General features: G+C 40.4%; 1 protein-coding gene and 1 non-coding gene across 2 annotated transcripts; both read left to right on the top strand.

Annotated features, from left to right (window-relative positions):
- The first annotated feature begins 2150 nt into the window (after positions 1-2150).
- Positions 2151-2223, top strand: trnav-uac (transfer RNA valine (anticodon UAC)). The gene has a single exon. It is a non-coding gene; the product is annotated as a tRNA-Val (tRNA).
- Positions 2224-4305: 2082 nt separating this feature from the next.
- On the top strand, positions 4306-15411 carry cstf2 (cleavage stimulation factor, 3' pre-RNA, subunit 2). The gene is made up of 13 exons (XM_070912914.1): positions 4306-4405; positions 4661-4739; positions 4948-5117; positions 5218-5354; positions 6981-7100; positions 7274-7396; positions 7862-8003; positions 12356-12455; positions 13126-13325; positions 13795-13919; positions 14326-14409; positions 14844-15003; positions 15117-15411. The coding sequence occupies exons 1-12, from the start codon at positions 4306-4308 to the stop codon at positions 14967-14969; spliced, it is 1506 nt and encodes a 501-aa protein (XP_070769015.1). The 3' UTR covers positions 14970-15003; positions 15117-15411.

Genomic DNA, 15411 nt, shown 5'->3' with positions numbered 1-15411 from the left:
GGGATGGTGTCAGGACTGTCCCATTGTCTTTCAAAGTGACTGTGAATGTGAGTATTTGCAATTTTCTTAGTTTTATATGGTTGTAAATAGAATAAATGTAGGTTTTGGTCTGTTGGTCGGACTAAATAAGCTTTTTGAAGACATCGCATGGGCAAATTGCACTATATTAATTTGTCTGAATACCCGATGATTCATCGATCAAGCGAGGAAATACTTTTCAGATTAATGGCTAATGAAAATAATAATTAGATGTTGTATCCATTTTAAAGTGCAAATATAATATTGGACACCAGTAAATAATTATCATTGCTTTCTAGTATCACATGCACATATTGTATGTCAGTAAAATTCAGAACTTGTGGAATAGATCTAGCACGTCTTGAATTTTGATCCTGCCTACATATGAATCTACCTTGTCTATTAATTCTGGTCCGTTGTGTTGGAGCCAGGATCAGTGAGAGAACAAGCTCTGGCTGCCTCTCAAGGTGTGCTATTGTACCCCACATGATAAACAGATGCAGCTGTCATCCCCACATTCTCCAATGCAGCCTTACTGCCCTTCCCTCCCTGGCACCTAAGGAAGCTGGAGAGCTACAGTCAAAATGGCTAAAAAAGGAAGGACGATGCTAAGGGCAGACAATTTCAAGAGAGAAAGGAGAGGGAACTCAGACTAGGCCTTCACTGATTTCAGACCCTACAGCAGTAAAGTATGGAGAGATGGACATTTAAAGAGACTTTTAAAACAATCTGGTGCTCACTTTAAGACTCCTCAAACAGTAACACACTCACAGCCCACAACTTTAGTGAAAGCAGGATATATATATATATATATATATATATATACACACACACACAGCCTGAATATCTCAAAGCAGAAGTTAGCAGGAGAATTATGACTGGGAGGTTTAGAAATTCAGTTTTGAACTCTTAACAGATCCATGTGCATTTGATGCAGAGACCACAGCAGAAACACTGGCAGATATAACAGATAGAATCACAGTGCAGGAGCACTCTGAGAAGCAAGCTCTGTTGAGATGAGCTGTGTCACGCATACGTGATACAGCAGTTTGCAAACAAAAATCTGTATGAGGAGATGCAGTAGATGCAGATCCATGAATAAGTCAATTACATTGACTTAGCAGTTTATAGCCTTTATTCTAAACTGGACTGATGACCTTGCATTAAGAGGTTGGTGGCTACTACCTGTAGGTCAACTGTTGATCACCTTTATAAATGGGTTAAATGGGTAAGATATTCTACACTATAGTAATGTTGTCACACACAACCAGTGATGTGTAGTGTTTAAACATTTAAGGTGGGCTGTGCATCAGTTGTAAACTATTAAAAACTTGACTTTGGTTGACTAAATTGCAGTGTAAACATCCCGTTTGTTGTTAAGCACTGTAGGTTAATGTTTGTGTATATGGGATTTGTTTTTGGTAAAATGTCATGTGTGTTAATGTCTTGCCCTAAAATTGAATGTCTCACGTGTGAGGTGTCAGGGTCAGGCAGCCTTTTTGACAATACACTGTCATATTTACAGTAGGTAACCTAAGCTGGTAAGATGCATCAGACAGTCTCCTGTTTTATGGGAAACGACATTTAATCCCAAGTTTTTATAGTTAACATCACAAGTTTGAAAATGCACTAACACGTAGCTAGGTGGAAGCCAAGTCAGATTTTTAAACATACAATCACAAATCCTTAGTCCTCAACATGTTACAGTGCACGCAGGCGGCAGGCTGGAAAGACGGACAAAATGTAGGCGACTCGCCCAGCGTGATTATTCCAGGTCATGGCTGGCTCGGCTCAGTTGCTGCATGTTAGCTACCGTACCGTGTGATGGGCCACAAAAGCGAAACGTCCCAACAGGGCTCGACCCGCAACTGAACCAAAACACCAGCAGCTGAGACGTAACGCTAGCTCAGTATCCAAGCGAGATGACTTACTGGGGAGACTGAAGCTGACCGATATTTTGTTTCGCTACACCGCAGCCTGCAGCTACGAAGCTCAGCTGGACGTTACAGGAAGCTTCAGTGAATGTTTTATCATATCGCAGACAAGACTATACTAACCGTCATTATCACTCAATAATCGATTCATACACAAGCACATTTGTATAATGGTTGTACCTGCAAGGTCGATCAGCTGGTTCCATAGTGTAGCGGTTATCACGTCTGCTTTACACGCAGAAGGTCCTGGGTTCGAGCCCCAGTGGAACCACAGTTTTTCTGCCAGGATCAAATGATTCCACGAGTTACTGATTATCTATTCATAAAATAAATGATCGGCACCAAGTTCGCAAATACACACGCATGAACAACGCCATCAGAGAAGTATTCATTTAACCAAATGTTTACTATTGAGGCTGTAGTTTGCAGTGGTGTTGAACTGGACTGTATCACACTCCATTTGTGGAGGCTCTCTCTCTCACTTGTGTGCATGTTGTTGTTGTCTCTCTCTCCCTGTGTGTGTGTGTCTGCTCCTTTCTCCTACCTGTGTGAATGGTATGCTTGAGACTTGCCTCTTGTTTTGCTTGTGTAGTCTGTCCTCTTTCCAGGTCTCCATGGTGGAGGAGGTTGTGTGGCTCAGGTCCGATCTAAAGTTACTCCACATCCTCCTGGATCCATATTTTTAATATATGTTACAATCTATTTATATGTTAGTCATCGTGATTGTCCATACTGTAATTTTACTGTTGGTCTGTTCTGTACACACAACACACAGCATGTCTGTCCGTCCTTCCTCTGTTGCTCTTCCTGAGGTTTCTTCCAATTTCCCCTGCCCGTTAAAGGGTCCTTATCCAAATCGAGGGCCTAAGATAAATTTATGATTTGTGACATTGGGTTGTATACTTAAAAACTGACCTGAATTATGTCTACTGTTTTGTTATTTACAAACACGAGGGAGGCAGAATATTAGAAACACATTTCAATACAATGTAGTCCAGTACAACACCACCACTAACAACGACCTCAGTAATAATCAAGTAAGCCAAAAACAGCAATACACTATATGATCATATAAATTGTATACCATGTCTAATCCTTACAATGGCCACGGCCATTTTGCTTTTTGTTTCATGACCTGTCCCTAATACTTAGCCTATTCCTAAACGATGTATTGTTTTTCCATAAATTAGTAAAGCTGCAACAATTAGTACATTCATTGATTAGTCATCAACTATTTTGATAATCGATTAATCATTTTAGTAAGTCAGTAAAACTTTATTTATATAGCATTTTTCAAAACCAGGGTTACAAAGTGCTGGTTACAACAAGATGATAAAAGCACGCCCAAATCATTTATATTACTTTAATATTAAGATATATTGACTTTTCTGATTCTGAAATTCTAGTATTCAGTCTACTATCTCTGTTATGTTCATAACACCAAAGTCTGATCAATTCTTACATGACTCAAGGCCAACAGTGCCCACCAGCTTTTATAAAAAAAAATACTGATTTCAGATAAAAACAAACTAACCAATGGCCTTGGCAGAAGAAACAACTGACATTTAATAGCAAATTCATACTGATATCTGTTGATTATATGTGTACCAATAAAGAAAATGCAGTTTGTAGACTCAACCAAGCAATATGTTGACATAGAACTATGCAAAACCATGTCCAAAATAATTAGAAAAAATAAAAAACTGAGACAAGGCAGGAAAAAATGAAAGAAATACCAAATCAGCTATTGGTAAATACTAATATTATACCTTTTGTGTATTTCATCAGGCTTTACAGGTGCTGCTAGTTAACTGTTAACTGACTAACAACAGGCCCCTGACATTCCCAACGGCTACAGTTATATTAGTTAAGTTAGCTAGCTAATGAGCAATTTAAAAATAAGTTAGCTTCCTAAACTCCAATTAATTACTCACCAAATCTTCTGTTGTAGGAAACCTGGATCTTCCGGAGCATATCGGGCGCGTCTACTCACTTGTTTTAATTTTAATTAAGGAATTACCAGTTAGTTAATAGCATTTCATATTTTTGTCAGTCACAGTGCTGGAAGGCGGTCCAATAAAGTAGCTAACTGAACCGCGGACAACAGCGCCATCTATTTTTCCTATCAATTTGTGCTGACCACTTTGACCATCTCTGTTCTTCAGCGAAGCCCACTTTCAAATAATTATTGTTCATTGCCAGTTAATTATTAAAGAGAAAAACATATAATAGTGTCAACTGTGAAGAGGTTAGGAAAGGTCGCACTGTTGGTATTTGAATGTGGCCTTTTCCCACAAACGGATATTACGTTTTATCCTAACTTCCTGGTGTCACATTCATTTGTGTCCCCAAAATGGCGAATGTTGCTGCCGCTGCGGCTGCTGCCGCCGCCGCCGCCGCTGCTGCCGCGAATAGAGACCCAGCCGTTGATCGTTCATTACGATCAGTGTTTGGTAAGTTTGCGGCTGTTACTTGCCCGGTTGCAGGTCGTTTTATCGGTTAGCTACATAAGTCAATAAACCAACGGCTAATGAATTAAGGCTTGCTAACATAGGTAGCCGGCTAGTGTTACCGTTAGCTAGGCAACGAGGGAACAAACTCACCGATAGCTAACGCCTCATTAAGAACGAGAAAACACATATTTAAATAAAAAAGTGAATTTATTTTTATTGTCATATTAACGTTATGTCATATCTCCATTATTTTAGTGGGGAACATTCCGTATGAAGCCACAGAAGAACAGCTGAAAGATATCTTTTCTGAAGTCGGACTTGTTGTCAGCTTCAGGTGAGTGAAAGAGGGGTACCACTCAAATTCTGGTATCGACAAGTTAACCATCATTATGTGCTGCAAACCCCAGATAGATTATTATATTTAGCTAGATGCATGTTTTTGTTCTATTAAACACTATGGTGTTTTAATGGTTGTATATGTTAATGTGTGTTAAAAGCATGTGGAGTAACAGACATGAATATATGTGTCTTGTTGTTCTCAGGTTAGTATATGATAGAGAGACAGGAAAGCCAAAGGGATATGGCTTCTGTGAATATCAAGACCAGGAGACGGCCCTCAGTGCCATGCGGAACCTGAACGGGAGAGAGTTCAGTGGTCGGGCTCTCCGTGTCGACAACGCAGCCAGTGAGAAAAACAAGGAAGAGCTCAAAAGTAAGCGTTTATTTCCTCTTCAAACTAAACTGTTGTATTTGATTCGACTGAGAGATGTTTGTGTAAAACCACAGTTCTCTGCTATTTCTGTCTTGCACAGGTTTGGGAACAGGAGCCCCCATAATTGAGTCTCCTTATGGAGATAGTATCCAGCCACAGGAAGCCCCAGAGTCCATCAGCAGAGCTGTGGCCAGTCTGCCACCTGAGCAGATGTTTGAACTTATGAAACAGATGAAGGTAGGCTGCTTTACTGCTTCAGTTTTTTACTTGAGGTATTTCAGCTCCTTCTTGCGTGGGACTCATGTTACAGGTCTAGTTGACCTATCTCTCCACTCCATACAGACATTTTAAATTGATATAATTTAACACTGCAAGTCTTCTCTGCACTGTTTGACTTACTCAATCAAGTGGCGTTGGTTAGGTTGCACTTAGAAAGACCAGAACCATTTACAGTTTAAGCGGGGCTCACAAACGAACGAAATGAACCTTGTGTGTTTAAATATAGCACTCAAATTGACATTTGAGCATCAAAGTTGGGTTGTGTCCCGTTCTACTTAATGACGGAAGAGGCTGTAAAGAGCTTACTGAATAGTTGCCTCTGTTATTCAGTGGTTATGATGCTGTTGTAAATAATTCACATTCTGGTAGTTGACCCTTGACCCCTATGAAGTAAGAAAGATTAGTGACACGGTTTGATTTGAGTAAAACCAGAATAAAAGTTACTTTGACTAAATCTTTGTTATTTCATTTATCAATTTTCGCCTATTTTATTTATTGGTTATGATGTTGTTGTAAGCTCATAGTTCCTGACAACTCACAGATGTCGCTAGTTAGTTACTGTTCTGCATGCATATTGTAACAAATAGTCCTGGTTATTCTGAAAAAGAAAATGTGCAGTACATCCATATCTGGGCTGAAAGGGTTAATGGGCAGTTATGGTGCGTAGTCTCTGGTATTTTTAATCGATCTCTGTAACGGGTGCATCAGTGGCATTCATGTATTATTCTGGTGAATTTACCCTCAGATCTCTGTGTACAGTATGGTCTCCTTAGAATAAGGCAGAAGATATAGCATCTGACTTTCACATATTGCAGCATTTCACCATTTTGATGCTGGTTGGCTTCTGCTACTTCTGTTAAGACTGTTTTGACTTTCTGTCAAAAGTTTGAAACCAGAATGTGATTGAACAAACTGAATGTTGCTGAGGTTTTCAAATATTACAAAGTGCCATAGTGGAATTAAAGTAAAGTCAGCGATCTAATGAGGCATCTAATATAATTAAAAGCATTATAATCTTTCCCAAAAGTCATGTTCTCAGACTGTATGCTAAATGCTGCTTACTCTCTTTAGTCCCCAAGAAAGATGGTGACAAATGTTTCTCTCCGTTTGAATCACCTCCAGTATGACAACTGTATTCGGATGCTTGTCCTTCCCTTTCATTAACGGAGTCTGTGCTGTACAGTCTGTCTCTCTCAGCTCTGCCAGAGAAGACTTATCTTTGCACATCTGGCAGTCTGCTTCATTAAGCTCAAAGAAACACCACACTGCAGACATTTTCCCTCCGACTGGAGAAGTGTTGTTGGTGCACCAAAGCTTGTGTCAGTGCTCCATATGCTGATCAGAGTGTGAGGCTCCGATCTTTATACCACAGATATTGTTGCACGTCTTTGTCTAATGTTTTGTGCTGATGCCGCCACTTCGGTTGGTTATACGGACATTTATCTGCTTCATAATTGGGTAACAAAAACCACAGGGGTTATGTCTAACTTGTCAGGAACTAAAAGCACACAAAGCTTTAATGAGGAGCTCTTTTTATATTTTTCACACAGTCTATAATATCACATTTCTGATTTCTCTCTCCAGCTGTGTGTGCAGAACAGTCCCCAGGAGGCAAGGAACATGCTGCTGCAGAACCCTCAGCTGGCCTATGCTCTGCTGCAGGCCCAAGTGGTCATGCGGATTGTTGACCCTGAGATAGCCTTGGTGAGAGACACTGAGAACGAAGAGATCAGTCAAATCTTACATGATCTTATGTTTATTTTATAAGTTCATCTAACTGTCACCTTGTCATTAGTCGAATGAGCGGAAAGCTAGTCTGCACCTTTGGACCGGTACAACGTGTTAAAACGATGTTATTCCATTTCATCCATGTCCAGAAAATGCTCCACCGTCAAACTCCGGTCCCGCCTCTGATTCCCAGCGGGCAGGGTGGAGGAGCACCAACCGTCAATCCACCTCCTGCACAGCCCAGCGTGCCAATACCTCAGCCGCAGCCTGTGGTGAGTAGTCCTTTCACTCTCTAAAGTATCGGTCACGTTACACTTCTGTTCAACAAAACAGTCCCGCACTCTACCCTAAAAAAGGACGCGATGTCTCGGCACTGATGCGGGAGATAAATAAGCATTGGTGAGAATCAGTGTTTGAGAGCAACGTTACTGTTTGTAGTCTGGTAGTGTGATCAGTTATTAGATATGTTGATGAAACAAAATTGGACAAATGTGAGTGGGTGACACATCTTTATATTCTACTCAGTGTAGGAAAAAATGGAGTGAAATATCTTTATTTCCCATCATGCACATCTTTATATCTCATCTCTTTAATCTACATGACCTAAGTAAATTTAAGCTCATACCATCTTAGAAGTCAAGAAAGATGCATATTAGATTCATTCTGTAAAGATTAAAGTTTAGGTTCAGTTATTTATGTTTTCTTATTTAATTGTTTTTATTTTGTCATGCAATCAGCCTGGAATGCATGTCAATGGAGCCCCACAAATGATGCAGCCCCCCAACATGGGTGTTGTCCCTGGACCAATGCCTGTACCGGGGCCCGGACCGGGGCCCGGACCAGGGCCGGGACCAGGACCAGGACAAGTGGGACCTCCAGGTAATCATCAAACTGCATGCATACTCATGTCACCGACTGAACTAGTTGTGGTAGCTACCACATATCACCCCATATGTTCCAAATATCAATTACTATCATTGATGGTTAATGTGTGAGGTGTGACTGTTTCATTGCGCCCATTACTCGTGCAGAATGAGGCCAATTGACCACAAACTGATTGCTTACCAATTTTTTATTCCACTCTTAAATCAGCCAAAATCCTCTGTGTCTGTAAATCTGTAGGTTTACTGTTTTTGAATGTGTCGTATCTGCTCAGTTTATTCCATACAGTTGTCATGATGTAGCTGCCTCTAGTTTATTAGTCTCAATTGTTTGTTTTCCCTCTTTTTGATGAAGAGAGTTTCACTAATAAGATCTGCAAAGCCATTAAGGATTATAGATTTTGGTTAATGTTATGTTTGACAAATAGTTCTACAGGTTTTAATGATAATAGAAAATCAGATTTGTCCATTTTGGGCAACTTAAAACTAATTTAAGACATTTCTGGAAAGTAGTTAGACATTCAATAACACTGGGGAACAATTTGAAAAAACTTTTCTGTTGAGTTAGATTTTTATGCTGATTAAAACTAAAATTGGCATGCTGATTCCAAAATTGCAGTCAGTTTTTTTCTAGCACGTCAAGTTTTTTCTCCACAGCTTACCCTCCAGATAAGCAAAATTCCCCTCATTAGCTGTAGTAAGACTTGCCAGCTGATTACTATTGGACTCATCTACAGCTACGTGGCAACTTGTTTGTGCAGTCACAATTGAGACAGTGCGGTGAGAGGTGTGTGCAGCTCCCAATAGGTCAGTACTATCACACACATATCTGTTAAGTACAGTATTTTTCATATTTTGTAAGAAAACCGGGATCCTATAGTTCAAAAACTTGACGTGATAGAGAAAAACTGAGATCAGTTTTGGATTCCGCACTCAAAAATGAGTTAAAAACAGCTGTCAGACCTAACTCAACAAAAATTGTGTTCCCCAGTGTAATCTGTAAATGTCAAATTAAGAATATTTGATAATATAGTGAGTTTCTATGTATATACTAATGATTATTCATTGTTGTTTTTAATAGTAAACCAATAAACATCATGAGTTGTCTGCAGGTTGAAAAAGACAATCTTATTTTTGCTTTGCATTTATTCTAATCTACCACCACAGTGCTGTGTTTCCTGTGCACATTTTATTCAAGCAGATATTCAAAATAGATTCGGCCAAACAAAAAACATTGCTTTGTGTTTATTGAGTCAAAGTGACATTAAACTAACGTAGCAGGTGCAAACACATTTTATTATCTCTATATCTCATTTAATGTTGAAGCTTTGCTCATGTCATGGCTCACACTGGTCACTAGGTGTCACCAGAGCCTTGTAATTAGTCGAGGTGTTTTACGAGCAGCACAGAATAAGCAACTTGACCCATGAGGATCTTTTTTTTTTCTTCTTTTTTTTCTATTCTCCCTCAATGTTTGGCATGCTATTGTCTCACTGTTTCTGTTGAGCCATCATCCAACATATTTACTAATTAAGTTTACTAGTTAAGTTTCTAAAAGTTCCCTCTTCACTAATCTGCGTGTGTGTGTGTGTTTGTGCGTGCATACAATAATGTCATGAGCACGCTTCAAAGATGCTCATAAAGTGCCACTTTGCTCTCTTGAGTCTTGTGTCTCCTGTTCTTTTCACTTTAATGCTGGCTCAGGAAACCTGCAGCATTCTCCCACAGGATCGTCTGGGCAAGCTGCTATCGAGCGGCCTCAAGGTATCACTGTACTCCTTCAGCTCTCCCGTCAGGTCGTAGGACTGTTATGGAGAGGACACTGTCCACATATACAGCACTGCTGGGATTCAGTGTTAGCTTTCTACAGTTAGTTTGACTGCATGTGCACTGTAATCAAGTATGAACCCCTTTGCCTTTTACGCTTTCAGCCCTTAAAGTAGTTTTTTAGCCAGTTTGTGTAAAGATTATGATATCTGAGCATTATCATGACTGAAGCAGAATGTGTCGTGTCATGCGGGCGGGAGGACGGTGGTGACACTGCATGTGAACAGATATGGGTTTGGGCAGGGTGTCAGGAAAAAGTGTTAATGTGACTCAAAACCCAAATGTTTTTGCATGATTACTGTCAATGTTAAAGTCACATTATTTTTTTAGTTAGTTGGTAAGCGGTGAGGAGTGTATTGTAGATAGTTTTGTTCATACACAACCTTCAGTAGAAAAGTAGCTTGCGTCCTCAGAGAAAACGTAACTTGATGTCTGCAGCAGAACACAGTGATGGGATACATCAAGTGAGAATATATAGACACACAACTGACTTTTCTTACTAGAAATGTTGAGCAAGTGTATGAATATAAAAAGCTGTTGTGTAAAGAACAGAATTCATGAACATAATCTGAACAAATAGAAAGAAAACAACAATAGTACTGCTGTTAAATAAGAAAAATGTGAAGTTTTAATACACACAAACAAAGGTTCTGATTGGATCTGCAGCTTGAAATAAGAAAACTCTAAACTTCTAAAAACTGGAGGCATCGTATGTTTAGAGGTTTGGTTTTGATATTTCGACAGTGCCATTGTCAGAACATTTTGCATCTGTGGAAGGACATAGCGTACATACGGCAGTCGTGTATTAAAGTACGTTGGTTAACTCTGTCTTTGTGAAGACAATACAGGCTTTCTACACTCTTCTAGTTGGACTGCATTGTAACAGCTTGATGTCTATCAATACAAACGAGAACTTAAGATTCTCCAATTTCACTTTTGGATGCTGTGAAGGAGGTTGAAAATGCTGTACAGGCCTCACCAGGTTGTCTAGTTGATAGTTGCACAGTGTGACCTGCAGTAAATGCGCAGGTGTGACTCTGATCTCAGGTAAGTCTGAGCCAGTCATTGGAAATAAATTGGACTCTTTTACACTGACAGTTGACCTGCACCCGATGCTGGTTCAGAGCCTGATGCCCTATTCCTGGTCCTTTAGTCAACAACAAACTTTAAGTCTCTAAAGTATCTGAACTGTGTACTTGTTTCTGGTGGGGCTGTGTTGTTGTTGTTGTTATATTTAAATGTTTTATCCATGTGCTTCTTTTGTTCTGATGCTCTGAACGGGCTCATCTCTCTCACAGAAGACAAACTGCATTAAAACATCCTCATCACTGTTAAACGACCTTGACTCCGGGGGGTTTACTTTGCAGAGTCTGCTATTTGTAGTTTGGGCAAGTTAGGGAGAGCTCTCATTGATCCGGACTGATGGATGTCGATCACTGGAGATCTCCTGTTGTTTAAGACCTGATGTTGGGGTTGGGGCACTTTTTTTTTTTCCTTCATTCTCATTTCCTGTGTTTACGTACTGTTTTTAGCCACAGTGCTGTTGCCATGGCACTGTGGGCAAATTGGAGTCAGTCAGCCACGGGTGTGACGCTTCTCACCTGTGTGCCAGACAACATTGAACAAGGACTTTTGTTTAGCAACTGTAATTAAAATGAGATATACTATTTATTCAGAAAATGTCATTATTAATATTCACACCTAGCAGATTTTAACAAAACTCAAACTCTCAAAAACGTTTTTTATGAATCATCAAGAGTTTCCTTTGACCTTATATGTATGTAAGTTAGGTATACTAACTATAGGTTAACTTTGGGAGTTATCAGGGAGTCTGCATTCTAGCTGTCATTTAACTGTAATATAGCATGAAGCAAGCAATCTACCAGTGACCCTTCTTGTGCATGAAAGCTGTGTTAAGTGTTGCATTCAGTTCATTGCATAATGAAACATTCAGACTAATTATTTAATAGCTTACATGACAGGAGATGTAAGGAAATGAATGTGTTCCAGTCACTGGCGTGTACAGATCTAAACCATCCAAATATTGTGCCCTGTTGTTTACTTTTGATAGTGTTGCTGTAGGTACTCATCTGTGGTATTTATGCTATTAGACAAGCAGTTGACATTGAACACTGACACACCCATTGTGCTTGATCTTCTCCCTGCATGCTTCCCATCATGATGCTCTCATGGCCAAATAACACCAGAGTTACAAGACACAAGTAGGAAAATGTTCTCAAGTCAGGCCTTCTGTATCTCTTGATATTGTTGAAACTTCATTTTTGTGTTCCTGATCTCGTGATATCTCCCTGTGTGTTGTGACATCAGGAAGTGGCAGTTTCAAACCACTCTGGTGGTTTCCTGTGATATCTACCCTGAGCAAACACTCCCTTACCTGGAATTGCAGCATATTAAGAGTTACAGCCTATTATTAATGGTTTAGTTATGAAAGACTGCCCAATGAATAGAAAAAAAACGTGTTGGTGTTTTCATGTCAGTGAATGTATGATTTTCTCCTCTCAGGACCAGGTGGTATCCCCCCCAGAGGCCTGCTGGGAGATGGTCCAAATGATCCCAGAGGAGGGACTCTGCTGTCGGTCACTGGAGAGGTCATTGAACCCACGTAAGATGTTCACCTGTATCACATTACCCTAATAATACAACAGGTTGTGTGGATTTAAAGGAGTCATGCCATTCCTGGTTGATTAGGCGACACCTGTGGTTACCATGGTAACAGAATGTGAGGTACTATAGATCCCACGACTCCAGAGGCCGTTAACAGTCATTGAGCAGCTACTTTGTGGGAAAACTGTGGGAAAAAGTCAAAATGACCATGACCAAATGTAGATGACAAGTGCCTTTCGTTTCCTGTTACTGCTTCACAATAAAAGCCACCCCATGCTTCGCCAGTTTAACACTTTTAATATGAAGCAGCTACAGGAGGAAATGCTCCATTTGCATTAGCAGTGACTTAATATAGATCTGATACAGCGTTGGAGTGAAAATACAAACTGTAATGCTGAATCATGTGCATGCATCATTTTGTGGGTGTGAAGGCAATTTGACTCCAGCTTGTGAATGGCGGACTCTGCCACTAACATTGACAACTAACATCCAGAGAGGTATTGTAGTGTAAATACATCAAATGGCTATTGCTGAAAATTGCAGACCATAAATAGTATCAAAATCATTCAATGGCATGAAAACGTTTTTATTATAACGTGATGTGTGATTTTAGTAGTTTAATTTCATAAAGATTTAATTGCGCTTATTTTCTGTCTGTGTGTGTTTAGTCGGGGTTACATGGGAGCTCCACCACCCCACCAAGCTCCACCTGTACACATGGCCCAAATGGCAAGTGGACCCCCTCCGGATATGAGAGGACCTCCAATGGACATGAGAGGCCCCCCCATGGGTGAACCACGAAACATGATGGGTGACCCCAGAGGGCCCCCAATGATGGAGCCACGGGGACCCCCGATGGAAACCAGAGGTATTTGCTCTGATAATGCTTCGTAGTTTGAGAACATGTTGTCAACATTTAGTTTGAAACAGATCTCAGTTCAGTTTCAGTCCCAGCTGGCAGACAAACCAAACGCCACGAAACCAAACAAAAGTCCTTTGTCCCGACAAGATGTGTTTGGAGAATAAAAGTAGTTGTTTGACATGACGCACACTTTTTTCTTTCTGCTGTTACACTTTGTGACATGGATGAAGTATGAAATGTAAGGAAATAAGGAAACGGGTTTAACAATGTTTCTAGAAACCAACACGACTTCTCTCAGGTAAACACTCCTTTTTACATTTGTTGTTTTTATGTAATGATAAACTTTCTTTCACTTCAAACAGCACAAGTCATATTTAAACAAAATTGTCCTTTGTCCGTAATGTGCACTTGTAATTAATGATTCGCTCAATATTCAGTGAGGTGTGAATACCAAGTGTTTTGTTTCTTTCTGCAGGTCGTGACCCGAGGGCGATGGACGCTCGTGGTCCGGTGACGGGACAGAGGGTTCCCATGGCGGCAGGGATGCAAGGCCCAGTTCCTCATAGCATGGGTCCCAATGCTCCTCCACCTGCAAGACCGGTAACAGCCGCATCTCATGTCTCTGTCTGTGGCTGTTTGGTTGTGTTTTTTTATTTTTGGCCGTTAGCTACCCAGGGATTTTTCCTTTTTATGGCTACATGCACTTTAAAAGAAAACTATGCACACAAAACAAAAACAAACAACCTTTTCAGTATTGATTTGGAGAAGTACATAGGATATAAATTCGATACGTCACATCTCTCCGCATTTGGCTCATCAGTTATTAGTTGGTCTATAAATACTGATTAAATTAAAAACATTTGCATCTCATTTAAAAACATTGTAAAAGTGGTGTGAGTGTGATTTGAGGGAAAGAATCAAAATAAATCAGTGTTCTCTGCTCACATTTGGATAATCATCACCCCCCTGATAAACAGTGAGAGCTAACAGTGTGTTTGTCCTGCAGGGTCCTGGTATCTCTGGTGTTCCTCCATCGGGAGGAGGCTTCAGTCCGGGGCAGAGCCAGGTCTCCACACAGGACCAGGAGAAGGTGGGTGTCACTCTATCACCCATGTATTATAACAAACTGGGACCAAGAGTCACTTTTAATGACCGTCATCATAATATTTAATATCTGCAGCCGGGGGAAAGACACACGCATGAAGACAAGAATAAAACAAGCGGTTCTTCGGGTTGGACAGCCTGTTGTTGTTGAAGTGCAAAATTCTCATTCATTGATTGCAAATTATTCTGAGTATGTATCACCTGTGGGGGGAAAGCGGGGCATATGTAAATGCAGGGCGGGTGATGTTTTAACACAATAGAAGCTTTTTTTGGGAGGTATTCTGATTTTCCTGTTAGCAGTGAAGACACCCAAGAAGTCACTCCTCATCATTATTTGTTCACTTTGAAGGCAGAAAAGCACATTTTACCTCCTGTATGACAATTAAATGTGATATATGTAATATTTTTGTCTCTCTCCAGGCCGCCCTGATTATGCAGGTCCTGCAGCTGACCCCAGAACAGATCGCCATGTTGCCCCCGGAGCAGCGGCAGAGCATCCTCATCCTCAAAGAGCAGATTCAGAAGACTGCAGGAGGGGCACCTTGATGGTCTGACTGAGGGAAAACCTCAGAGGTTTCAGGTAGGTCAAATTTCTTTATTTCCATCCCTCCCGGAAATTCACTTATTTTGTCGTCATGGAGCAACTCTGTGATTTCTGACTCATGATTCTGTTTTCCTTCCTTCCTTTTTCAGGACTCGCAAACTGCTCCACCTTCAGCTTGAACAGGTCTGAAGACGTCTCAATAGTTTGGAATATTGTATAGTTTTTTTAAAATCATATTGTCTGTATGAAAGCGTGAAGTTGGTGCTTGTGGATTCAAAAACAAAGTGAAACGTTTGAGAGGATGATGATGGTGAATGCTGAACAGATAAAAAGGTCAGAGCTGGAACGTCGTGAGGTTTCATCCTTTTCCTCCAAAGCCGACTGTTTTCTCTGGAAACTGTTTATGTGGATATTGTTTTGTCAATAAAACAAAAAAAACATCGA

The sequence above is a fragment of the Enoplosus armatus genome, chromosome 10 (assembly GCF_043641665.1).
Source record: "Enoplosus armatus isolate fEnoArm2 chromosome 10, fEnoArm2.hap1, whole genome shotgun sequence".
Taxonomy (NCBI): domain Eukaryota; kingdom Metazoa; phylum Chordata; class Actinopteri; order Centrarchiformes; family Enoplosidae; genus Enoplosus; species Enoplosus armatus.
Note: the sequence above shows the minus strand (reverse complement) of the source record. Positions and strands in the feature narration are given on the sequence as shown.